General features: G+C 34.0%; 2 protein-coding genes across 3 annotated transcripts; one reads left to right on the forward strand and one right to left on the reverse strand.

The window, feature by feature from the left end:
- Positions 1-792: 792 nt before the first annotated feature.
- LOC105326947 (uncharacterized) lies at positions 793-8148 on the reverse strand. The gene is made up of 6 exons (XM_034466077.2): positions 7949-8148; positions 7698-7816; positions 6912-7214; positions 6152-6425; positions 5011-5151; positions 793-4271 (listed from the first exon to the last, which is right to left on the reverse strand). Exons 1-6 carry the CDS (start codon positions 7959-7961, stop codon positions 4018-4020), a joined length of 1104 nt encoding a protein of 367 aa, XP_034321968.2. The 5' UTR covers positions 7962-8148; the 3' UTR covers positions 793-4017.
- Positions 8149-8872: 724 nt separating this feature from the next.
- Positions 8873-26331, forward strand: LOC105326948 (receptor-type tyrosine-protein phosphatase delta). Of its 2 annotated transcripts, none has more exons than XM_066088741.1 (27): positions 8873-9237; positions 11687-11869; positions 12511-12690; positions 12865-13208; positions 13555-13699; positions 14415-14570; positions 14917-15030; positions 15171-15326; positions 15628-15749; positions 16044-16200; positions 16702-17033; positions 17155-17287; positions 17449-17559; positions 18512-18706; positions 19304-19393; positions 19774-20126; positions 20445-20583; positions 21137-21241; positions 21447-21644; positions 21762-21845; positions 22227-22298; positions 22948-23049; positions 23410-23598; positions 23965-24090; positions 24354-24431; positions 24544-24631; positions 25627-26331. In XM_066088741.1, exons 1-27 carry the CDS (start codon positions 9201-9203, stop codon positions 25640-25642), a joined length of 4005 nt encoding a protein of 1334 aa, XP_065944813.1. In that variant the 5' UTR covers positions 8873-9200; the 3' UTR covers positions 25643-26331. The 2 variants fall into 2 exon arrangements, with proteins under 2 accessions (XP_065944813.1, XP_065944814.1); XM_066088742.1 differs by having other exon boundaries at positions 8875-9237; positions 24544-24656; positions 25628-26331.
- Positions 26332-27687: the final 1356 nt, after the last annotated feature.

Raw genomic sequence — 27687 nt, forward strand, 5'->3', positions numbered from 1 at the left:
TTCAGTTATTTTGATCCTTTATTTGCCGCGCAAATACTGTTTTTTCTCTCGGTCTGCCATTTATTTTTTCAGTCTGCATGTCTTGTCTCATCTTTTACTGTAGTTGCTGACTTTTCTGATAACCTGACTTTTTTCGTCGTTTATCATTAGTTCATTCACTACTCCTTTTTTAAAACCCAGCCCTTAGATCTAGTAATGGTAGCCGCCAAATATGTATATGTAAAACAGAAATACGTACTACATAGTCGGTCAGACAAAGAGATCAAAAGATAAATCATCTATGAGAGCATCAACTTTTCTTTTGATTTTAGGAACTGATAAAACTGTTAGTGAACTTAAATACTGCTTAAAAACCATGGTACTGTCTAACAAAATTTTATGGGGAAATTTCAACCCTTTTATTGTTATAATGTCAAACCCAGAGGGAAATTTACGGCTCACATCAGAATATTATCACTAGAAACCGGGTAAACAAGTTATTACGTTACCGCTCCATAGACCTCGATGACTTGAAAAACGTGCGCGGATCTAGAGTGGGGATTGGTCCAGTACACCCCCCCCCCCCCTCCTCTGAAAAAATTAAAATTTCTTAAATTTACAGAGAAGTATTACGGATAATATAACTTGGGCCCCCATCGCAAACTCAAATATCCGTCGGACCCCCCCCCCCCCCCCCCCAAGGATAATAGTTCAATATAAACCAGCCATGTGCAGCTTTGAACACACTAAAGATTACATTTTGTCGTAAGAATTAAAATTAAAAACAAAGAATAAATTGCAGTTAGTAATCTTTTTATTTCATGAACAACAATTCACTTAAAATGTTAAATATTGAATGTTATTTCTAACTAACAAATATCAAAAATAAACAACACATTAACACCAAAACAACTTCTTCTTAGTAAACATTAATTTTTTTTTTTTAAATTCTGATTGTATTTAACTTTCAGTTCTAATATATGTAACTATTTCATGTGTTTAAATTCGCGTTAAAGATATTTTTAACAAGTCACCTGACCATCCTATAAATTTAACTTTCAAATCTCATGATTTTATGCAAATTGTTTCATATTTAATAGTTATTGATCCTGCACTGCTGTTCCATATGTAACTGATATATAACTCCATTAATAAACAAAATAAATATTATGCTAAATATTAATGAAATAGTATATAAATTTTAACAAAGGAAGTAATGAAATTGATATGTAATAATGATAACATTGCACCTGGAATGTAATGAAATAAAATCTCAATATTATGAATTCAATGGGAATTTTATTGCATTTCAAAAATGAATGCAATAATAATGTAATTTCATTACATTGGATTTGCAATAATGTAATCTCATGACATTTCAGTTCAAACAATGATTAACACAATAGAAATGTAATTTCATTACATTGCATTTCAAAAATTAATGCAATAAAAAAATGTGCTCTGATTATTTTGTATTACTTTGCATGTTATACATGCAATATATATATATTATTTAACCATAAAGTTAACATCAATTTTTCACAACCTAAAGAAAATGATATGTCTGCTTTTTTTTAACAAAAATCACTGTACAAAAATAAAATGCAAAAGTTGTATATATATGGCAATTAAAAATAATGTAAAACCTTCTACACAAAAATTACTAGAGAAAAAGATTTTTAGGTAAGAACACTTTCAAAGCAAAAATGGCACAAAATATGATTATTAATAATATTTAAAGCAAGAACACTTCTAAAGCCCCCCAAAAAACCAACAAAAATAGTTTATGAGGACAAGGTTTTCAAAGCCAAATTGCCTCTAAAAATAGCAAGAAAATATAACCTCTTCTAAAAAAGAATGGTACTCTTGTGATGTCATAAGGATAAACATTGTATATGTATGTAAAATAAGGCATGTAAAAAATATAGAAAAATGGGACTCTTGATTATTTGTATGCAGAGAAAAGGAAAAATAGCTAATGTATTATTACATGTATAATATTAACAATTTAACATATGTAAAAGTTTTTTGTAAAATTAACTTGTAAACAAACAAAACATTATTATGCATATATAATCTAGGACTTTGTTTATAACCTCCTTCATAGCTCAAATGTCAAAGCTTTAGATAATACTGCAACAATGAACATTAATGTAAATAAAATGTAATTAAATTACCAACAAATCAATCAACTTCAAAAAGTTAAGATCAAAACAACAAACTTCTTTTCAGGATAGTCATATCTTGTGCGTTTGCAAATACTAACAATGTCATTCCAGTTCATAGGTTTTCATATATTGCGTAGTTTAATACTGTGATACCATTGTGTTAACGTTTGTGGCATTCATTATTACTTCTTGCTTGCAAATTTTAAAAAGGAGGCTGGATAGTCAATAAATTAGGTAACCAACATATCTTCCTAGAATTTTAAATATGAATTGTTAAGCTATAAAATATAATTTAGCATAGAAATATTACTGAAATTTTACCGTTTAAGTTAGTTGACACGCGTAAGTAACCCGGAACAAAATAAAATATTATTTAGTATGGAAATTGTACTGAAATTTTACCTTTCAGAATTTGGATATTTTCCTATATTTTGATATGGAGCTCTCCTTTAGAAGGAGACCAATACAGTCTAAAAAAAAGCCATGGCCATCAAGCTCTCTTAATTTCAAATCTCAGTATAAAGGAGGCTGTGTAGTCAACAAATTAACCATCAGGCCCCGGGGCCATAAAACTTAGACAAGATCACCTTTATCTAATTAAGTCTCACTTTTACAAAAGGAATATATGGTGGAAAAGTGATACTGAGATCAAAAGTAAGCTTGTCTAAGTTTTATGGCACCAGGGCCTGATCTTCCTTGAATGTTTAGATATGATGTCTTAGCTACAAGTATAAACCATCATTTAATAACAAAAAATCCGTATATTTTAGCTTTGAAATATATATGAATATTTGCTAAATATTCACACAGAACTCTTCTATTTAAGGAGATTAATACAGAGTAAAACCATCCAGCCCGCTTAATTTTTACTGTACACATAGGAGTTATCTTCCTTGTCACAACATTAATCTGTAACGGAATCCTCGTGATTCAAAAACAAAATGAATCTAATTGAAATGATATTCATGCATCTACGTATATTTGCAAACAAGTGGTTCGATCTACACCAAGCATGCGTAGGTTCTCCCAAAAACCTAACGGTTTCGCAATAAACACAAACAAAAAACCCAAATAAAACAATTCACTGTGAGATAGAAAGGAGGAGTATTCAAGAAATCAAAACAACACAATGCCCTCTGGGAACCAGCACACACAGTGTACCAGTTAACCAACTAGAGTATATATACCAAGCAAGATTCTAACAATACAAAAATTACAACAAGAAATGTCTTGAGCAAAAATACTTAAAACCACAACACACAAAATCTATGTATACTAGTATATAATTATAAAAAAAAAGATAATGGGACTTTTATATGCATAGCCATGAATGGTGGTTGGCAAGACAAGTTGATCTCCTTTCCTCATTACATTATTAATATGCAGTGCTCAATAATGATAATTTAATGAAATCAACAGTAGGAAAAAATACTCATGAGTCATTCTTGATCAATAAGAGCCACGGATTCCAAAATATTTAAATATGTAAATAGTAAGCATTACACTCTAATAAAGCTTCATTGATATTTTTTTCCCCCACAATTTTTTATCCAACCCTAAACATTTTTTTAACAGTATGATAGTTTTCATTCCTAATTACACTTAATGTGGAAAAAAAAATTGCATACCCCCTCCCACCCAAAATAACCTCAAATACCCTCAAATATTGGTAGACTCTCATTCTTACAGAAACAGTATATATTTAGAATATAATAATGAGACTTAACACTCCAAAAAAAATTCTCTGTCTTCATTCCCCAATCTAACCCATAAACATTATAAAATATTTCAATGTTCTAAATTGGAATGGGACTATCTGATGTAAATTACTACAGTAATAATCGATTTAAATGCACATTTATTCCCCCAGCTACTGTATTTTAAACCTGAGCACTTTCCCATTCACATCCACTCTAGCTGGTTCCCTGGGCAGGTCCTTGTAAACTGGTTTCCACTCCTGCAGTATGGGGTCGGCGGAGGTGTCCCCCTTCTTGTAGTGGAGGCCCGCCTCCTTCCAGCTGATAGTGAGGCCGCGGGAATCCTCGAGGTTCGGATACAGAGTCCAGAGTTTGTTGTTCCAAGCGTGGTAGATATGCCACATACTCCACATGCCGTCTGTTTTACCTGTAAATATAGATATATAGCAAAACTCTTAAACTTATACTGTAAATTCCTAATTATTTTTCGCAATTACTTTATTACGCATTTCAAATGTTTTGTATCAAATTGTGAGAATATAAAATCATGATCACCAAATTTTTGTTATAATTTCATATAGTTCAAAATTGTCAGGAAAATAAAACTGTCAGTGAGATTTTTAAATCCGTGAGGGTTGTTTCTCTAGATTTTATACAGAAATAAATTCCTCGCGCTTTATTATGAATCTGCTCTTTAACTCTTAGGCGTCAAATTTTGTGAATTTAACGAAAATCACTGTTTCAAAGATAAATAAATTCGTGGACAATGATCATATCCATAAAATCTATTATCAAAAATTGCTATTAATTCTATGAAGTTCTTTTTCATGAATGAACTCAACAACGAACTCCACAAAACTTGTTATTTAACAAAATTTAATACCGATGAAACCATATATAGCAGTAGTCACATTTTTGGTCACTGTTGACCAACATTGAGGCCATACTTGTCCTGTAATAGAAGAGGAGGAATAACCAAACTTAGGCTCAAACTCGGGACCCTTCAGTTTAAAAACCAACGCTGTACCGACTGAGCTAAAGGGTTAACCCACTAGCTAGTGCTAGTAGAAGCGTGGCAGTACTGAGCCTTTATATACACACATTTACACTCCTAATATTCCTGATATATATATATTTATTGATATTTTTTTCTTATCAATATTTACCTTGTTTTTGGAACACCTGCCACCACTGGGAGGGTAGGATTCCGGGGACCAGGGGCTGGAAGCTGGGGTCCTTTGACACGTTCTTGTACCACTCCACAAATCGCAGCCAGTTCTTAAGGTGTGGGGAGTATCCCCAAGTACCTAAAAAATAAATCAGAGACAATTTACATGTGCTGTAATTCAAATACGGAATTTTATCTGCTCTAACTTGATTATTACACAAAGCTGGATTTTTTTAGGGAGTGTGTACTAGCTGAGGTAATTTGAAATAGATTAAAGCTGTCAAAATCTCTGGTTTTTCTTATGGTGGGGGTGTACATGTACCCAATATATATATATACTGTATACAGGGTTTTTTCATCCTTTGTTTAGTTACTTTCACCCTTCTTCACTTGGAAATCGTTTTGCCCCATCTTGAATTTGCCAAAACAAAGTTGACATGTTTATAGAGAGACATTTTGAGACTTTGGAATTTGCACAGCCTTAAAATTGCCTGCTCACGACGAAGGCAAAAGGGGCAAAAATAAAACGGGGCAGATTATTTCCCTGTATACAGTGCTAAAAAAGAAAAAAAAAATAGATCAGAGATAGTCGAAATTTCCATGAACGATTTGCTATATAGAGATGAATTAATTATATTGTTCATTTAAAATGGTTCATTATAAGTCATTGGTGTGCGATAAAATAGACAACTTTAATTGTTTCAAAGACAATGCATGAGATGAGAATCAAGATAAATGATTTATGGGTACTACATGCAGCATGCATTGAAGATAAAAAGTAAAAGTACCGTTACCTACAGCTAGAAGATAGATCTACTAAGGTAATGTATATTTCAATTGCAATAAGGTCTAAGAAATAAATAAATTGCCTTTAGATATTAGGCCTCATAAATATGTTCAGTAGTTTAGCATGAATCTAATAGATAGAGAGAAAAGAACAGAGGTTAGAGAAAAAAAGAGAGAGAGAAGATAGAAAGAAGGAGATAGAGAAAGATATTTTTCATTAACTTTTACCAAATTTTTGTTTTACAAATTAAAGGAGACATTTAAAGTATCTACACATCAGTTTTTCATAGTCATTGATGAGATACAAAGAAGAGGAGAAAAAGAACAAGATTAATCTTGAATTGAGCAGATACCTAGGATGGGGTACATGAAGCATACATCCTTGTCCGGGCCCCTCAGGTTCCCTGCTGCCCCTCCATGCTTCATGCTGCGCCCCTGGAGAGCATAGCCAGCCAGGTCCGTCCGGTCATCGTATTTCCTGTGGACGTTGATGAGCCACAGGTAGAAGTGTTTAGACACGGTCAGGTCATCCTCTAGAATGACAGCAATCTCTTTAGAGTCAGGGGCGGGGTTCCAAGTGTCGATCCACTGGCCGTAAATACCCACATGTTTTGTGTGGTTGCATACCTGTTGATATATGTAGGTACAGAATACAAATATCAAAGCACTGAACATAAATACCAAGGTTTTTTTGTGTAGATGCAGGTCTCTAGCTGCTGCTTCGAAAAAAGTCTGAAAACTACAGCATGTGCAATTCTAACAGTAACATTACATGTTAGAAACTGTCAATTTACAATAACATTAATTTTTTTTAATCTGGAGCTACAGACTTGCACCTACTTTTTTTTTCAATAATAATGAATAATTTATGTATTAACTTCAGGGTGTACAAATGTCAATGTAGTGCTGCACAAATCATTTTGCCTGATGCTAAGGACTAGTAGTTCAGAAATTCTGTTGATTTGTTTGAACATAATTATTAATAATGTTAAGAGACTGTGATTCATATTTTGAATGAGATGTTAGTTCTTTTGTTTGTAAATTAACAAAAACTTGAGCAACCATAAGGTAACTGATGATTTCAAATTACATGTATATTTACAAATGACTTACTTTATATTTCCCGTGGAGGAACTTAAACTTGCTCGCTGCGTAGTATGTCGCATTGTGTATGGACCCATCCTTCTTCGATCTGTCTATCCAAACCTCTAGTTCGACATTATGTTTAAAATAGTGGGCTTCGTTCAGAGAATTGAGGAGACGTTCTAAGGACTGGGGTCTGTTATAAACGACCACGATGATCCGTAGATCTGGATGATTGGAACTCTTGGGTGATGGGGCTTCACCCTGGTAGGGTGGTTTGTTATCCTTTGCAATGTCGTTCAAGCTTTTCAACTCTGCCTTGGTAGTCCTAGACTGATTTTATTTTCATAAAAATAATCAGAGCTTTCAAAAATGTTGAAGTGAAGGAGTGTATTCATTATTTAATAAAAATTAAGTAAAGGCATTATTAAGTAATTTCCTATTGTATGTAGGTCTGTTAGTCAATTACAGTAATTATCATTATTACACGTATATATATAAAAATAATTAAAAACTCAAAATGACGATTAATCTTTCTAACCAAATATCTTTTTTTTTCTAATAACCATATATATATTTTTCATTTTATATTCTACATTATATCAGGGTTGTCTCTAAGACCCGTGAGGCGGGGAATTCCCCCGCCGATAATGCCTTAATTACCCGGCTATTTTTGCATTTCAAACACAATGTAACTATAAGCAAGACCCCCAGACCCCCTTCTACTTTTTAATTTCCTCCTTCACTTCAATTTTTAGAGACAACCCTGTTATATACTATGATGTTGGATAAGAGAGGATTACTTTTTAAACCAACCTGAAATAAGTGTTTTCCAATGTTAAAAATATTCCACTTGGAGTTGAAAATTTGGAAGATACAAAGAATAATTGCTACACACAGCAACACCTGGAGTCTCTTATTTCTTCTCCCCATCACTGAAAAGGAAATATGTATTATAGAAATAACTGTTGATCCTGATGGCACAATTCCTGTGAGGACAAAATGGAGAGAGAGAGAGAGAGAGAGAGAGAGAGAGAGAGAGAGAGAGAGTCAAAACTAGACTTCACCTGTTTTCTGCATAAGCACACACTCAATACCAAATTGCTACCTTCCCGCAAAACGGCGTGCATTGGCCAAACAACGAACAATGGACCAGCCCTTCTTTTTCACAGGTGTTGACAAAAAAGAATTCAACATGTGAACAACAAGTCATTGAAGTACATTGACCGGTTTATTCACTAAAATGAAACTAGAGTCATCAAGTTTTCCAGTATGCCGAACCCGATACAAATAAATTTACACACGCAAACGAACTCTTGCAGAAGTTTGTGATCAGCTGGGAGGGGAACCAAGCATGAAGGGTCACGTTTAACTTTTCATTTTTTGCTACTTATATTCTTTGTGCATGGGACAGAAATCTCTCTCTCTCTCTCTCTCTCCGGCTCCCTCTCTCTCTCTCTCTCTCTCTCTCTCTCTTATTCTCTTTTGAGAAGTGGACAGGCATAGCATACTACACACGCCTGTCCACTTCTCAAAAGATACATGTAATATCTCTCTCTGTGCGCCTGAAATTTATATGATAATTTAAGGCATCAATCAAAATCAATATATGCATATTATACAGTCAAATAATTAAAATGCTAAAAATTCGTTGATCTATATAAAGCGGGAAATTAATTCCAATCGTCAGTTTATTAAATTAATTCCTTCGTAAATTCAGGGACGTCATTTCAAATGCGTACAAAGATGACAACTGCATGGGGAAAATATAGTTTAGGACTTTGATCCACAGTAAACTATATTCTTCCTAAGTCAATAGACCTAACCCCAAACCCCACCCCCACACTCTCTGAGGGAAAATTTTGTATCCGCGCGCCTGGCCGCTATATATCTCGTTCACGAATCTTCTTCCACCTATTAATTCGTGGGCATGAATAACGAATGAAGAAATAAATGAAAAAGAAACATGAAAGACTGACATGTAAACATTAATTTGCAAAAAAAGCTCAGCAAAGTAAAATGACAGTGAGTATAAGATCTGTCACTGTTAAATACGAGGAGAGTGTGAAAACTCAGCGGGCCTAACAAGAGCTCCCGCTGAGCTCTCGCGGCAAAAGAGAAAACTCGATACTACTCCAAAAGCTTTAGGTAATTTTTCAAAAACACGAAGGAATGTTCCTAATTAGAAACGGCTGCCGCAAATCTAAACAACCAGGCAAAAGTTCAGGAGGAAATGTGAATGAAAGCCAGTTAAAAAAAAAAGCCCCACTCAACTGAAAAGCTCACGTGAATTTGAAAGGAGTTTATACATAGGAAATCATGCGAAGAACTCTGATAGTGTTTAGTTTGTTATTAGGTAAGTTTATGAATAATAATATTTTACATTAATTGATTGATGTCAACTTACTCATCAATTTGGAAATCCCTTATTGATTGAACAATTAATTAATTGCTTGCGTTATCGTGCATGAATTAAGTGTGATATAGGACAGTGAAATATAACTTACAAAAGACTTGGATTTGTATTATTAGTAATTGTGTTTTAAAGAATTATTTTCTTTCTAAAGAATTAAAACCTAAATTACTACGATATTCGACCATAACCTCAGAATGTTTTAATAGCAATTGTTTTCATGTAACTTCAATTCTTAACTGCCATGCAGAGAGAGAGAGAGAGAGAGAGAGAGAGAGAGAGAGAGAGAGAGAGAGAGAGAGAGAGAAGGGGAGTAAGTACGCACTTCACAAAATAAGAATGAAGTTCAAATTCTAGATCTGTTTTCGATGTTTAATTGAAAATAAAGATAAGGTATGAGTTCAATCAATTAGAATGGTTAAGGATGATTTGCACACACATACGTAGCTTAATTTCTTTTCATTTACTTTACTAAGTATTTATTCTACAGATCAAGGAGTTAAATTCCGTCCATATCTTTATCAACCGCATGCTTAGATTTGTTACGTTTATAATAAAATCAAAGAAAAAAACATCCCCAAGCGTTGTTTATGTACTATATCATTCATGACTGGCGCCATTTAAATTAAAACAAAGAGGGATTTCGAAATGCATTCTTTGTCACGGTTGACAGCAGTGAGTGGAAAAACAGGACACGTGTATGTGAATTTTTTTTTCCCAATGAAAAGAGTCAAACTTTATTTTTCCCTGAGAAATTCTAAACGGGTTAAACAGTAATACGATCATGCCACAGGAGACAATAATGCCGATTTCGATTGATACGGCGGAAACATCGTTTGCGTATTGATTCTGTTCCTGAGCAGGGATGGGGTAATGGTAATTTGTAATGGTAATTGAGTGTAATTAATTACAAATTTTGATGTAATTGGAAGTAATGTGTAATTGGCCACATTTTCAATTACATGTAATGGTAATTAAATTAATTACTTTCAAAAAAGGCATGTAATTCCAATTACTTTTCAATTACTTTCAATTACACACTGATGGACATATAAATATTAAGCCGTCCACTACCCATTTTTCCCCCACAATGATACATTAGGTCAAGTTCGAAGAGTAGTTAAAAAGCATTAAACTATTATTATATATATCATCATAATACTAAATATTTTTCAAAATGGATTTTTTCAGTGATTCAATATTTAATGATAAGTTTCCCAAATTTGATTACATGTAAGTACATGTATTTGATGATTTGTTTGATCTCTTTTTTCTTAAAAAATACTTATTTACCTTCTTATTAGAATAATTAGTGTGTTAATTATCATTTAATTAGTTTAAAACATCACTGTTTAATTTACAAACAAAATCAGTGTCATCGAAATTATATAAACTATCAAGTCATGCTTTGTAATTGATAGCCTAAAATACACAGACCTAAAATGCATGGCTTCAAATAGGTTTAAGTTTTTGATGCCTAACATGTCCACAGGGTGTGTTCCCTTATTGCACACATTTTGATAATTAGGTAGAGAACAACAGGTGTGAATTGTGTTTTGATAACAATTAAAGTCTGCCCTCTACCCGAGATTAACCTGTACTTTGGCATTGTATTAACAAAGAAAAAAAATAGTGTATAAAAATGCAAAGGAGAAAGTTTTCATATTATAGTTTTGCTTGCAAGAAATACTATAGGTGTAGGTTAAGGGATATGACTTTTAAATGTTTATTGAATATCAGGGTGTATGGGACACCTCCATATTGTGACTACCAGTACCTGCATTTTAAAATAAACAATAAAAACCAAATATATATTTTTTCTTTCCAAAAATTGTAACTAATTATTAGAATAGTTAGCAAATTCTCAAACAGTGAAATTATTTTGATTATAAGGAAATTTTATACATATTATAGATATACCTCCTTAAATGTTTTTGTGTTGTATATAAATCATGGTTTTAGTAAATTTTGATGAAAATGTAATTTGTAATTTAATTAATTACATCTGCAAAGTAATTGTAATTTAATTAATTACATTTGAAAACTGTTGTAATGGTAATGGTAATTTAATTGAAGAATTTAAGCAAGTAATTGTAATTTAATTAATTACTTTCCATTGTAATTGACCCCATCCCTGTTCCTGAGGTTCATAAAAATTTAGATATGGATATAATTAATATAAACTTAATCCGTATTTATAATAAATAATAAATATCAATCAAATTTTTGATGATAAAATATTAAAAAATAATTATAAAAAAGGCGTGCATACAATTCACTGGGATACCGGAAATTGTTAAGAACAAGATAACATTTATTATCTATTTATTATCTATTCATAAAATCTCGTTATAGAAATTCAATTATATATGATTATATCATTTGTTTTCAGGGTTTAGCGAGAGCTCGTTAGGGCCCTATAGATACCTGTCTACTCCAAAAGATATCCATGCTGACGTCATTTGTAACAGACAACTTCCGGACCAATGTGACGTGAACCTGACATGGCCGGAAGTGCATTATAAGAAGTCATGGAAACCATTGCTGTATATCATAAAGCGGGATAGCTCGGCAGGTTTGAATATCTAAGATAGTTTAAGTCTACTTGTGCAACGAGAGGGGGCTATAGTTTAATCGAAAGGCTGTGAGCAATTAACTTCATTTTCCAGACTTTGTTGATTACGGTCTGGTGAATGACATGAGACTGGGTATGTAGCTTGATACACCATACAGATCGAATTTGAGTAGCAATAAAGATTTGTCAACAGATGACATTTCTCATTTACTAATATCATATAACGATTTAGAGTGCCGTTAGGGTGATGTATCGCTAATGCAATACACTCAGAATGCTTGTTCATGTAGAACTAAATGACAACTTGAACTAACCAAAAATAAAGTATAGAAAGTTGCACTCCCGCCATTCTTCCTCGTCTTCCTTCCCTTTTTCAGACTGAAATTAAACACGTAACTCACATTTTAAAAAAAATTGGGTAATACTTCCCAAAATCAGCACATTTTTGTGATAATTTATGATTTTACCAACGTTTAGAAAACAAAAATATTATGTAGAGGGTCCTAGCTGCAGATCTGTATATAGCTTTTGACGAGTGGAGGAAACCTCGGCTTGGCACACCGTCGTCCATTCGATTTTTTTTTGTTTAAACCGGAAGTTACAGACCTGCAGCTAAGCGGGATTTGATATCTTTTGTACAGATTCTACATCCACCACAGAGGAGACTGGGGTCAATACTCTCCTTGTCAAAGGCCTCGGAAAAGAAAAAACATTTAACTTCATCGTCAAAGCAAAACAAGGCTGGTTGCTCAGCGATTGGAGCGAAACACTTCACGTGACAACATCGACGCCACCTGTCGTTAAAAGGGGAGATAATGGAGGTAAGCAGATGGATCATTTTCCTCATGCTGATTTAAAGGAATATAGGAGAAAAGGATGGGATGGATATTTATAAAATGGAGTAGGATTACTGAAATTTGACCAGAATTCGTATTAATATTTTTTCAACAGATTTTATGCCTTGCTTAATTTTTTTTTCTTCATTACACCGTTAGATGATGATGCTAAATATCCAAAACCCAGAGGATTAAAAGTCAAGTTTATTTCGCCGATTGGCTTCAAGCTGAAATGGCGAGACCCAAAAGACGCAAAAACACTAGATGTCAAAGGTTACCGAGTGACCTGGAAACAGAAAAAAGGCCAAACGTTTAAGTCAAAAGTCATAACGAGGCGATCGTATTCTCTAAAAGGATTGAAAGCAGAATCCACGTACTTGTTCCGCGTCCAGACCGTGTACGCATCCAAAGTGTCAAAGTCCCTGTCTTTGTTTTGTAAGACTCAGAAAGAGCACGGGGTTCTCTCCCCTTCCAATTTTAAAGCGAAAGCCATCGGGACAACGGTGAGTGTAATTAATTAACAATGACCATCGAGTGTTGGGGTGAGATAGGATGGGTGAGGATATATTTACATACTTAATTTCTCTCCGTGCCCAGAGACAAATATTAAGGTTAGGGCATCGTTCTTCCATTGGTGCCGGAACGTATACTTATGAATATGGAAAATAAACAACCTAAAAAAAAACCCCACGAATCACCCCCCCCCCCCCAAATAAAAATAACACCCCCCCAAAAAAAAAGCAGAACACAAACAAGCAAAAAATACACAGCGAAGAAAAAACGCTAAATACTTCATATACAACCAATGGAAATTTGTTTCTAATAATAGATTCATTTTTTTACCAACAGAAGATCCGCCTGACTTGGACCCCCCAGAAGAAGCCGACCGTCAAGTTGACCGGGTACAAGATTCAGTACAAGAGACGCGGGGTGCAGCGGGGGGATATGTGCTCAGCAAAGGCCAGTCCCTGGAAGTCCAACTACGTCATCTCAGGTAAAAAAAAATGAAAAAATAAAGCCACCCAAAAAACCCAGATTGTCAGTCTGTACCATAAGGCATTTGATACCATCATTCACGTATCATGATTTTTTTTCTTCTTCTGAAAATCACATACATATACTTGTAATAGAAAGGAAAAAAATGAAACAATGTATGACTTATATTGAAATTTAGTAGATTAGGATTTAACATAAGATTCTCTATCTCTTAAACCCATACAGACACAGGTTAAAAAAAATTCTCAAAATAAACGGGTAAGTCCCCCCCCCCCCCAAAAAAAAATACAAATAAAAAAAACAAAATAAAACCAAGCCCCCCCCCCCCCCAACCAAAAAAAACCTCTGTTACACATAAGGTCTCTGGCATTCACTGGTTACTTTTTTATGTTACTTTTACTTTACGGAAAATGTAGATATAAATATAAAAGAAAGAAAAAATGCTATCTTTTTTTTTTTGAAACTGCAAAAATCAAAGTACTGAAAGTTCTGACATGGTAAATCAATACATAAATTGGTCACAACCTGAGTTTGATTAAATTTTATTTAATTCTATCGGTTATTTGACTGCATAGATTAAGAGTTCAATACATTCAATTCTATTAATATTGTCGCATAATTTTAAATAAACAGAAATCATATTGTATTTCCATATTAATCATGGTGAAAATCTTTATTCCTAATTTAAGAAAATCCTATTTTTCTATTCATAGACTTGCTGAAGGGAGAATTCTACAAAGTCAGAATCGCCGCGTTTTCTCGGTATACCACGGGAGCCTATACGCCATGGATTGTAGTCAAACTTCCGGGAAAGCGCAATAACGAGCGTGATGGCGATGTGGATACTTCCGTTACTGAAACTGTGCCACGTGAGATTAAATTGTTGTTATTGCTGTTTTTCAATTGATTACTACTATAAATTAAATTTTTTTTCTGAAAGTAGTCAATTTTCATTTAGATTATTGAATGAAAAAGATTATAGTGCTTTGATAGTTTATAGTTATTGTATATTAGGAGTCATTGCTGAACAACCGTTGGCGTTAGGAAAAAAAAATCAAATACCGGTAATCAGTTTTCTAGTGTAAGAGTAAACACAAAGACAGTTGTATAATAATAACTATACGTGTATTAAAAACAATATACGCAAAGGAAAACGAAATAAAGTTAACCTACAGTTTCGCTCTGTAGCTACATATTTTTTATATGATTATACAGGTAGCCCAGAAGAACTTTTTAATCTAAAAATAGAACAGATTTCCGGCGGGGTAAATATTACATGGAATGACATTTCTAGCGAAGTAGTGACGTATTTGGTGGAAATAACGCAAGGTAAATACAACTGTTAATTTTGTGCATGTCCAAACTTATTTTAAACAATAGGAAGAAAACAGAGTGTTGTATAATGTATATGTATTGAACTTCTTTTCAATATGAATATCCGCATAAGATTTCAAAAATTTATGTCGCAGATTCCCATATATTGTACATAAAGGAAATCTATGGGGATCCTATCGCTCTCGAGGTGTATAGCCTTGACCCTGGTCAAGAGTTTAATGTCACGATCCAAGGAGTCACTTCTAAATCTAAAAAAGAAGCCAGTGTGACAACCCCGTTTAAAACCCCTGGTAAGTTACCTCCCGTTGAGTATGTACCAATATGTTCATGTATATTATTGCAATTGATTCTTGTGCTGAGAGAGAGAGAGAGAGAGAGAGAGAGAGAGAGAGAGAGAGAGAGAGAGAGAGAGAGAGAGAGGTGTTTTGCATGATTTATCGCTCCCCTTTTGCAAAGGATACAGTAACATTTGATGCTAAATTTTCGGTTACGTGCCCCATTTCCCACGTATGACAAACATATATAAAAACGAACAATTGAAACTTTAATAACTTTTTAATAAAGATCGTATTGTTTGATTTAATTATGCAGTTCCGGTGACTGTCGTCACAGAAGGAGCCCACGTGACTTTAGTGGGCGGGAATGTGACGTTGCGATGTATCGTACAGGGCACGCCGCAGCCTCATTACGAATGGGTGCTGGGACAAGGGTTTGTAGGTTTCTTTTGGATCTTGGTGTACCTTTCTTTATTATACAAACAATTAGTTGATTAAAATCGTGCATCAAGTTTCATGTTTAAACGATTGCTTCCTAAAATAAAAACAAATCATTATCCCTTAGAATTTTTTTTTTTGGGAATGATTGAAATTAATACTCGGTATTTTAAATTCTTATTTTATTCCAGTATAGATTAAATAAAAATAATTTTCTTTTTTTCGAGGGGGGAGGGGGTGGGGACACAGTTTAAAATTTAACTCACCCTAATACATATGTACTTTGATCTCTAGACTCACTATGACGTCACCAGATTTGAAGAGGACAGCTTCGACAAGTATCTTCTTCTCCTAGAGTTATACAACATTCCCGAGGATTTCCAAAATCCAACATGCCACGCGCAAAATGCATTTGAAAACGTAACACAAGAACACAGCATAGTTGTAACAGGTAATGTGAATAGACCATTATAATTTGTGGTGTATGTTACTATCAACTATTAAATAATTGAATGCTTCTATTTTGAAAAAAAAAGAAATTACAGACACCAAATTTTTTATCAATTGACTTGTGAAGTGAGAGAAATTGGTAATTATTTCTTTAAAATGTCTAAAACTTTCAATATACCATGGGGGCATTGAGTTGTGAACAAGGAATGCATACAAAATCCAAATCCGTTGTTCCGCTTGGAAATACTAGTAAATAAAAGGGATCCCACCTTTAAAATGAAATGAAATCTTTATTATTACTTTAAAAACTATTTTTATAAACAAACCAACAACATGCAATGAATCTTCATTTTTCACACTTCGATAAAAAAAAAACCTGTGGTGTTAATTTCGTTTCACGTACGTTGTTAAACTGATTGTACATTTTAATATATTCAATATGATGTCTGTTTTTTATGCTAATCAGTAGATTTATTTAAAAAAAACCTCTTCTGAATCACAGGTCCAATTCCATCTCCGGTTGTAAACGTCACGGTTCGAGCGATGACGTCAAGAAAAATCGAAGTCGAATGGGAAACCACGATCGAACACGAATATCTGAACGTGACGTACATAGTGACGTTATCAGACGTCAATGGAAGGTATCGGCGAGAGGAGGAAGTAGCCTTAAATCGTTGTGTCATTAGAAATCTCACTGAGAGTACCGAATACAGGATATACGTGGTTGCGGTGACACCCGAGGGGCTACGGTCAAGTGAAAGTGACGTCATTTCCGTTGTTACAGAGAAATCGCTTCCGAAACCCACACTCCATACTCTTTTTTGGAATGATACGGTAATTATAACAAGGCCTTAGACATCCTGGAATACGTAAACAAACTATTTCTTGCGTCCAAAAAAGTTTAAAATTACGTTGGTTCTTATCTCTATTCACGTCTTTTTTTATGATTTTAAAGGTCATTGCGCTGAACTGGTTCACAAACTCCTCGACTGCACCAGACCTGTTCAAAGTTTTCTACAAGAGAAAAACTGACACAGACTTCCGAGTCAGAAAAGCGTTTCCACCCACTTCTACGATGCTTCTACAAGGTTTAGCATAAAAAAACTCTTTAAAACAGTCCTCATTATATGTCGATATATACATACATTGTCCTTCTCGTGAATTTAAAATGATTTTAAATACTGAGTTTATAGTGACGCCATAATTCCACAAAATGTGTAATGAATTTAGAAATCTTCTGTGATTGTAGATTTACGTAAGCGGTCAACCTATGACATAAAAGTGATGGCAGTGTACGGAAGATATGACGTAGCTTCTGACGTAATAACAGTTGAAACCATCCCCGAAAACTTCTTCTTGGGTACTTACAGTTTTTTAAAAGGGATTTGGTTTTTTTTTTTAAATTAAGAGATAACTTGTGTGTTGAACCTAATGATACAACGTTTATTACATTATATTTATAATTACTTTCTTTTCCCCTATTAAATTGCATTGATTGATATTTACGTATAACACACAAGACCCAATCACCAAATCTGGTGCGTATGAATACATTCAGTCTTCCTTCATTACTTCTCGGTGAACATGACTGACTCTCCTCGCAACTTCAAACCGGATCATGATCTGATATTATACTTACGCTGATTATTATTTCATTGACGTAAATTTTCAACGGTTAAATGAATTCAATTAATTATTTTCTTAGTTCATCAAAAGTATATTCATCTAATTACAGAATGAAAAATTAAATTGTGTTATTAGAATCTAAAACGCTGTGCACTATTTTTGTCAGCATAATTCGGCTGTTCCAATGGCTCTTACGTTAATTGCGCATTACTCGTTGAATAAGGCAGAGATTTTTAAAAAATAAATCATATTTACGAAAAGGGAATAAATGCTATAAAACGTAAATATAAGCGCTAGCGCACGTTATTCAGTTTGTATGCACACACCGTTGCAGTTATGAGACCACATCTTTTAAAAAATAATGATTCAATGCTTAAGTGTGAATAGAATAAAACAAATGTTTGATTCGCAATAGATTTTACATTTTTTTTCTTAAAAATTAACTCTTTCACGATATCTCCAGTGCTCCTATTTTGCAAGGCAATCTATCAAAATTTGTTGATAAATGACATTATATACAGTTGTGTCAAATATACGTCATTTGAAGCATCCCTAAACTACATGTATGTCAATATGCCTGGAAAAAAGGTAGTATCGCAATTGTCAAAAGAGGGTTTTACTGTTCAAAAAATGTTTATAAATATGATACGAATTAATTGAATTTTGAAAAAAAATAATCTCTACAGAAAACCGGCGACCCACGCCCCCTGCTGATGCCTTTCTGATGGTCAATAAGACGTCGATGACGGTGCGCTGGCTGCCGCCCCACCCTGAGTACATGACCCACATACGGCAGTACAGACTGGACATCTATCAGGGCGGTGTCCTACAGCGACACCTAACGGACAACAGGGGACGTAACTACACTTTAACGGATTTTGGTAAAAAAAAAAAAAAAAAGAACCCACTGTATTAGTAATTTTAACTACATGTAGCCTATCGTAGATTTAAAAAAAAAATGAATATGTTGTCTGAAATCAATGTTCAATAAACAATCGATTTCCTAGATCAAAAACGAAAGTTAGTATTTGACGTTTTAAACTAAAGAATTTTATTATGAATGAGCTCTTTTGGTAACTCTTTTGTTAACTCAAGGAAAATTTAATTTTGATTTTTAAACAAATTAACTTCTCATTGTAATAGAATGTTTTCTAACTTAAAAAATTAAAATTTCCCGCTCTCTATTTTCTCGTTATTTATTGGTTGTTCCCTCTATATAACATGTTTTATAATTTATGACTACTACAAACGAATAACAATGTTCGGCGCTCTCAACGGAAAAAATAAAATTTTCATCTTAGCCCTTAGCAAAAATTTCTAAACTGTATAATTGGTCAAACATTGTAAAATTTAAAAATTCTATTGGGTGAAGGTATTTGAATTATGAAATATTTTTTATTCACATTCATATCGACAGGTGTACCGTACTACCTTATAATTTTACTTAGAATGAGTCACCAAAATTCTGTATTTTGCAGACGATACGCAAGAGGCGACAGTATACTTAACGGCAGTCAACAATGCGGGGGCGAGTGACCCAATTCTCAGGATTTACAAACCTCTTGCAGGTAACTCTAAACTATAAATGACTGCAGTGATATCAACATGAACATGTTATACTGTCGAAGTGGACTTATTTGCGTAAAATAAAAATATTTCTAAATTTTTAGATGTTATCTCAACCGCAAAAAATAAAACCAATCCGTTAAATTTACTATTATAGTTATCAAAGTTTTATTGTAATCTTCTTTAACCAGTTGAAACACAGCAAATTAAAATTGAAAAAAAATAAATAATAAATGTACATACCTATTTTGGAATCAAATTCAAACATTTGCAGCGGTATTTTCCCCTAAACCATCGTAGTCTATTGCATATTATTATCTTTTTCTGCAAAATCATGTATAATTATTTATATATAATTTATATGAATTTTTGATATATTCAGACGACGATGACTCGAGACAGACAGGTGCAGTAGGAAACCTCAGAGGGAAGCCGCTGTCTTCAAATTCAATTCTTCTAGAGTGGGACCCGCCCACTAACAAGCGATTGGCCAGATTTCTGCTGAGGTACCGCCCCCTCGAGTATAACGATTCGAACATCGTCGACAAATGGCTGGGCCCGTCTTATAATAACTACGTGCTGACTGGGCTAAGCGGCCCAGAGTCGTACTTTATCTCTATCATCCCGTACTTTAACGAGAAAGTGGGCAATGATTCGTCCATTGTAGTGCGCACCTTGGCTGGCGCACCTGTTGCCACGCCCCAAAATCTGACCGTCGACAGAGTGAACTATACGGTAAGGAAGTATTGATAGTTATATAGGAGTAATACAGTAAAGAGATACACATCTTTTTTTTTGATTTTACAGAGTTGATTTTTAACGGTTAGATACAATCATGATAATGGAAGTTAGATTTTTATACTCTTCAATCGGCGCAGACATTCGGCTGGGTTCGATCTGTGAACCGATGCCTTTGCTAAATCACAATTCCTCCTTATTCATCGTCATTATATTAACCAAGTCAACAACGTCTGAAAAAATTTAAGAGCTGCGATAATTAACTGCAGTAAAGAAAACAACTCGTTCCGGTAACGAATCTTTTCTATATGATAGGAAATCGCCCTACATTGGAGCCCCCCTCCCGAGCCCCCAAGGAGCGGGGCCATCACAGAGTACATCGTGGGTTACCGGACATCGGACACAGCCAGGGACTCTGTCCAATACAGTAATGATACCAAAGTCATCCTCGGGGGTAAACACTACGTTACTTTGTTCCATTAAGAGGGATGGATGGATGCGGCCATTTTTTTTTACTATATTAATTTCCTTAAGAGAAAGATATTTGTTTAAAGATATAGCAAAATGTTCAAATTTCAAAGCCTTAATGTATGGACGTTTTATTTTTAGCTAAATGATGGTTTTTAGATGAACAAATTAGATTAGGTATTCTTTTATTCCGCGTGAAGTGTACTCTGAATATTTGAATGCGGTAGAATCATTAAATTACTGGAAACAACTATTGATTGAAAGTTCTTTTTTTTAAATGACTACAATTTTGACAACATGAATTATAAGCACGCATCCATCAAACGCTTTTTACAATTTTTACCTTCCGTTTTCACGACCAAACTCTCCATAGACAATTTAATTTATACCTATTCTTCAAAAAAAAAACCCCACAAAATCATGTTACAAGGATTCAGTGTCTAAACACTTTTTTTTTCTTTTTCAATAATCAATATTCTATGATCCCTGATTTTATATTGATTGTTGATGGATTAATTAGACGATTTACTAATTAACAGACTTACTACCAGACACAACGTATTATGTGCGAGTCGCTGCCCTAACTTTTAATGAAACAGGGCCGTATACAACATGGCTGACAGCAACGACTCCTCCTCTTCCGGGTAAGATATGACGTCATGTTTAATTGGAAATAAATATTTTTCCACCTAGATGGATAGGTATTTTTGCAAATTAACATTTCTGTTTAAAAAAGTCGTAAATTCGTAAAATATAAAAACAAAAATAACCTAGCATTTAAAATCATAAAAACATGTAAAAACCCCTTACCGAAAGTTTTTTCCATGCATTGTATTGATGTTAATTTAGTTGTAAAGGAACCACCGGCACCACCCATACATTTTACCACGAAGCAGGTGCCCTATGGAATCACATTACATTGGCAGAGACCGGAACGACTAGAGGTCCCTGTCAATGGATATATCGTAGGCTATGGAAGGTTCATTCCCGAGGTGTACCGAGAAATTCTTGGCGCCAATAAAAACCAGTACACCATTCATAAACTCAGTAAGAATTAGTTGATACTATGCCCCTCTCTCTCTCTCTCTCTCTCTCTCTCTCTCTCTCTCTCTGAGAAATGATGCCCACCAATTCTTTAACGCAGAAACAACGTTTTTTATTTAGGACAAAACCATGAATACATTGTGAGTGTGCGGGCGTTCAACAATTTTGGGGAGAGCGAACCTGTGATCGCTGTGGCCACGGCAGGTAACGAAGACTGTAAATTAACTTTAATTGGCGGTTTAATAATTTCGCGATAAAAAGAACACTCGCGCTGAACTGATTTTAGCTTTGTTGAGTATGAAATATATGGGAAAAATCATGTAAGGAAAAAAACCAAAAACAGTTAATAAAGGAATTTTTTACGCTTTATTAATTCGCGAAAATGCGGTTCCTGCATACGTCACGAAATTGATTGGTAAGTCCGCGAATTAACGTTTGTGTACGGTGTGTTTTAGCAACCTGACACGATAAGATAAGATAATACATGTATAAGATAAGATAATTGTAGAGCGCGGTACATTTAAGGTCAAGGAACAGACCACCAAATGACTCAAACCAACGAAACCTTGCTTTCTCTTCATTAAGGTGACGGGAAGATGTCGATTGTTCCATTGATTGATAATGATGTCGACAAGAGCGACGATGATATCCAGTTTGGTAAAACAATATACTTTTTTATTTCACTAACACGGTCATTATTACTTTTTTTACTAGTTCTTGTTTAAATGATGCTGCATGTTTTTACATGTATATGTGATCGAGGCCTATTTTAAAATGAATGTTACACCGTAAAGTTTTTGTATTTCGAAATACAATGAATCTCAATTGTATACCAAGCATAGATGGTATGGTATAAATGATAATCATATATAATAAAAAGACAGTCTAAACATATTAAGATTAATCTGTTTGTCTCAAGATGTATATTGCCAATAATGGTGAGGAAATTGGTCATTTTGATCATTGGCTTGGGACTGAATCGCCAAGGTTCTTGCACCTTCTCAAATCTGTATTGATAAGGTTCATAAAGCTATTTTTATCTTCACTTTTTAAAAAAGAAAACAGATTTAAGGTTAAGTCTATCATGTACATCTGATGACCGCGCCCCTTAGATTAAAAAAAAATAATGTATTTGCTACAAGGACTTCTTGTTCAAATTTTTGAACCCCCTCGTTATTTTCGACCAATATGGTGTGTATTTCTTGTGCCAAAAATAGTTACATTTGTAGCTCCATATCCATCATTATCTGGTATATAAGACGCGAGACTAATATGCAAGTAAAACAAAGTTTGTGTTAATCGCCAGATGACGCTCCGCAGAATGTGAGCCTCGAGTTGAATCACGGGGAAATCCCAACAGTGAACGTCCGGTGGTTCCCTCCAGCTCAGCTACAGGGACAGTTACTGGGTAAGAGAGAGAGAGAGAGAGAGAGAGTGAGAGAGAGAGAGAGAGAGAGGAGAAAGAGAGAGAGAGAGAGAAGAGAGAGAGATGCCACGTATCCACGTGATATGTTACGTATGCATGTACTTTGTCTCAGATATGAGGGAAAAGAATATGATCCCGATTGATATGTACACTGTTTCAATTGAAAATCAATCATTCTTTGGACCCTAACAACCCACCATATTTCCGTAAACAGTCTTTAACAAATCTAATGAATGGTTTGTTCAGTTTTATGTTTTAAACTAAAGGAAAAAACTGCGTTATCATTTTAATAACTGTTTGACTATGTTCGTTTTGCGTACTGATATGCTTCTGTTTCTGCAGGTTATAACGTGTATTATAAGAAGCAGGGCGAGAAGAGATGGACGGTTATGTTTGCAGACAGAACAACGTTCCTTGTTCTCAGAAACCTCTCTTTCGACTCGACGTATTACGTCAGAGTAAACGTTCATTACAGTGATGGCGTCAAAGCCAAACTTTCCCGGACGGCCGTCATCAAAACGTTTTCTTTGGGTGTGTAAATATTTTCTACAAAATGAATTTCTTTTACATTGATGTGTTGTAAAGAAATGTTTGTATCAAATTGAGCAATTTGAGTTCGAATCCAAAATTTAAAATACTTGCACAATATATCTCATAATTCAATATTATTCAAAAAAAGGCAACCGAAACTTCAGCAAAATAACGGTCAATTCAATTACATCAAACTAAACAAAAAGCGAATGAGAACATGCGCATATTTTTTTTTATTCTTGAGGTCAAGTTTATATCTAAATGTGAAAAAGATTAAAAAACAGCTTAAATTCAAGCCGTATACGTGCACAAGTTTACATTTTGTCTAAAAATATGTCTAGTTAACTTTTCAATTACTGTTAACAGAGGATACAATCCATGCTTTGCCCACTCCAAGCATCACATCGGTTTTCTCCGGAACAAACTTTTTAGACGTGAACTGGAAACCGCCCCTCAAAGACTATCTTCACGTGATCGTGGGATTTATTTTAGGTGAGTATTAACCGCAGCTTCTCGGGTCTTTCCAGCAGAGCTCGGAAAAAAACCCACCAACAGTTGCTTTGACGAAAAGACCCGAGAGGTTGCGATTGAAGCAAGTAGCTGGTTATGACGTAACGGACACTAACTTTGGTCAAAGTTCACAATGCTAGATCTGCTGCTAAATGCAACAGAAAAGGATATTACAAAGTTTAAAAAAAATATCAACATGAATATCATATAAATTTATCCTTTCCTAATTGTGTTTCTATATTCAGGATTTGGGACGCGAAAACCAAATGAAAACCAGGAGTTTATTTCTGCGAGTCAGAGAAGTTTTAGAATAGAAAACCTAAGTAAGTTCAGTTATCCAATACGTGTAAAATATCAACAATCTTATTCAAGACAATAATTATGTCTCCTTGATTGTAGTATTTTTCTAACGGAAAACATTAATTCATATTGTAGAGCCAAATACAACGTACCTTATTTCCTTGGCCATGTTTAACGAACATGGGAAGAGTGCCAAGTCGATTGTTAATGCTACAACAAGTGCGCTAAGTGCGTAAATTTACTAATGGGTAAGTGTGTAAATTAAACAACGTGTAAGTGTGTAAATTTAACCACGGGTAGGTGCGTAAATTCAACAACGAGTAAGTGCATAAATTTAACAACAGGTAAGTGCGTAAATTTACCAATGGGTAAGTGCGTAAATTTAACAACGGGTTAGTGTGTAAATTTAACAAATTGGTAAGTTTGTAGAATTAACAACGGGTGCAGTAAGTCTTTTAATTGTACAGTGGTTAAGTCTGTAAATTTCACGACGGGGACATTTAGGTCTGTAAATAAATTTAACAATGGGTAAGTTGTAAATTTAACAATTGACAAGTCTGTAAATGTACATTTAACAATGGTAAAGTCTGCAAAAACAACGGGAAAGTCTGTTACTTTACCCAACGCGCGAGTGTGCAAAAACCCAGGAAAGTCTGCGAATTTAACAATGGGTAGGACTTAGTTTGTGTTTCTTTACCCAATGCGGGTAAGGGTGTACATGTAAATTTAACAACGGGTAAATCTGTTGAATTAACAACGAGAAAGTCTGTCAATTTGGCAACAGGCAAGTGTGTTTACGATTTCAATCCCATGACATAAGGTGAGTATCTAATTAACTTGAGTAAGTATATTGTCGATATCATGACAGTCTGTAATTATTATATATTAAAATTCTTTCATGTAATGTCACAACACCATTACGATTGAACCATTCTAACAACACCTCGGACTTTCATTAGGACGAAGCAATCTATTTCTTGCGTCAAAACAAGTTAAAAATGACGCTGGTTTCGAAATGAAATATAAACGAATCGAGTAGCCTTCGCTCAAAAGCTAGCAAAATCTTGTTGATTTTTTAAAAGCCATGGCTAGTGGCCAACAATAAAACAGAGAGGCCTACGTCACATTGCTGTTTGACACAACTACCCAAAGTCCAAGCTCCTGTTAAAATGGTTCTAAAAGTAACCGATATGAATAATAATTAATTTTCTACTTGTAGGTCTATGAGGACTAAAGATGGCACATTTTGTTAACTGCCGTCTTGTCAATCTGTCTGTCTGAACGTTGCAGTACTCACACCATTTACAATTTATATCATGTGTACAAAATCTCATAACTTGCATTCATTATTCGTGGCGCAGTGGAGAGCGTCAATTACATGTACGAATTTGTAACTCGTGAGTTAGAATTCTGCTAGGTCTTTTTATGATTTTTACTTTCCCCAACATTTTTAAAACATATTTTTGGTCAGATATTGTAAAAATTGAAAATTCTGAACCAGTGAAAGATTCTTGGTTATAATGTAATTTCACCCATGTTAATATCGACAGGTGCCCCTGACCACCTTAATTAAAGAAAATAAATTAGGTACATGTCGTATTTAAAAATTAAAACGAGCATGGTCCATATTATATGGCTTCATTACATATCAATAATTTATTTTCAAAGAGTCGGACATACATGTAACATTTGATGATATGAATTACACCTTTAGTTAGTAGTAAAATTTCTAAGCATGCTAAGCAATTTTAAAAATGTACTTTACACTAAAGCAAATTCGGGCTAACATCAGGACTTTGCGTTGAAAAGTTAAATGTGAATAAATCACAAGGTAAGGTGCTGATCAAACTTGATATACTTGTATCTCATATTGTGTTATATTGTCTTTTAATTGTTTAAAAAATGCTTCACCTAGTAGTGCAAGAGCGAAACTCTGTATTTGTAAATTTAATTGCAATAGATAAAATCGACGTGTGTAAAACATTGTGAATTACTGAAACAACGTATACACACTGAATTTACCTTGAACATAAACCAGTAAGAAATGTGTGGGGTTTTTTTAAATTTTGATTGTCATGATTCATAATTACAGCACTTTATTATACAAGTCATAAACTGTGACTTAACTATATATGTAAAACACTGTGTAACTTATTACAAAAATAAAAGGGATTTTTTTTTAAAATTTGTTTTTGTTTCTTGGAATATGTTAAAATATTTCAGATTGATTTAATACATATTGAATTTGTGTTTGTTTTATAAACATTGAACACTGATTATAAAAGCATATCGTCTCAAATACCTCAGGAATTTTAACGTGACCAACCTTTCATGCCGAAAAAAAAAATGGAGTAAAAATCTTTGGACAGTCTAACGATTGTCTGAAGAACCGACGATATTATTTTTATTATCAGTATAGAAATAACATTTTACATGTATGTTATGGATTTTGTAGTGAACACAAACGAAAGAAAAATTGTTAGCCATCTTGATTTTTACACAAAGGTGATATTGACAGTTTGCATTTCATTGACTCATTCAAATTTTTGTTTGAAAATGTATATGTCTTTGTAAAGAGATGTTCACAAAACAAATGAAATGCTAATCAAATTTGTGTACAATCAGAGAAAAGAGGTTAGAGAGAAAGAGAGAGAGAGATACTTTACTGAGAGAAACAGAGAGAAAGATAGAGGGATACTTTGATGAGAGAGAGAGAGAGACTGTACCCTGAAGAAGGAGAGAGAGAAGGGTGGGGAGAAAGATAATCATGCAATTCAGGAATATCATACATGGTAATCAAAACAGTTTCAGATATACCACAAATTCATCCATATACATGCAACACATTAAAAAAAGGCATTTCGGAACAATCATTGTCAGTGGTAGAAATAATTCTTGTTCACCTTCCACCGTGGTAAATAAGGTTTGATCTTAACATCACTACATTTCAAACTGTGGTTTCATCAGACAGCACATATTTTATACCTGAATTTTTAATATAAATAAATAAAATTCGCCTTTTTACCTAGGATGTTATGTTTAAGTTAAAAAAAAAGAAATTAAATTTCACCACGGTATTTCATAAAGTTGGCCAAAAACATGAAAAAGCATTTTTTTTCACCAAGCTGAGTCTTATTTAGTATTATTATACTTCCATGTTAAATACTGAAATCTGATTGGTTTAGACACAGTTGATAATCCGTTCTATTACCCTCAGCCTTAGAAACACACTTGGCAACGGGTAACACTATATAAATAGTGCATGTTTGGGATGGTAAC

Source organism: Magallana gigas, chromosome 1 (assembly GCF_963853765.1).
Source record: "Magallana gigas chromosome 1, xbMagGiga1.1, whole genome shotgun sequence".
In the NCBI taxonomy this organism is placed as follows: Eukaryota; Metazoa; Mollusca; class Bivalvia; order Ostreida; family Ostreidae; genus Magallana; species Magallana gigas.

Excerpts from the sequence above, each read along its gene's own strand:
- LOC105326947 (XM_034466077.2), bottom strand. Across the intron at positions 6,426-6,911 it reads TCCTCCACGGGAAATATAAA|GTATGCAACCACACAAAACA; the intron begins GTAAGTCATTTG and ends ATATATCAACAG. Across the intron at positions 5,152-6,151 it reads CTTCATGTACCCCATCCTAG|GTACTTGGGGATACTCCCCA; the intron begins GTATCTGCTCAA and ends TTTATTTTTTAG.
- LOC105326948 (XM_066088741.1), top strand. The coding sequence starts at position 9,201 with ATGCGAAGAACTCTGATAGTGTTTAGTTTGTTATTAG. Across the intron at positions 21,846-22,226 it reads GATCGCTGTGGCCACGGCAG|GTGACGGGAAGATGTCGATT; the intron begins GTAACGAAGACT and ends CTCTTCATTAAG. Across the intron at positions 23,599-23,964 it reads CATCAAAACGTTTTCTTTGG|AGGATACAATCCATGCTTTG; the intron begins GTGTGTAAATAT and ends TACTGTTAACAG.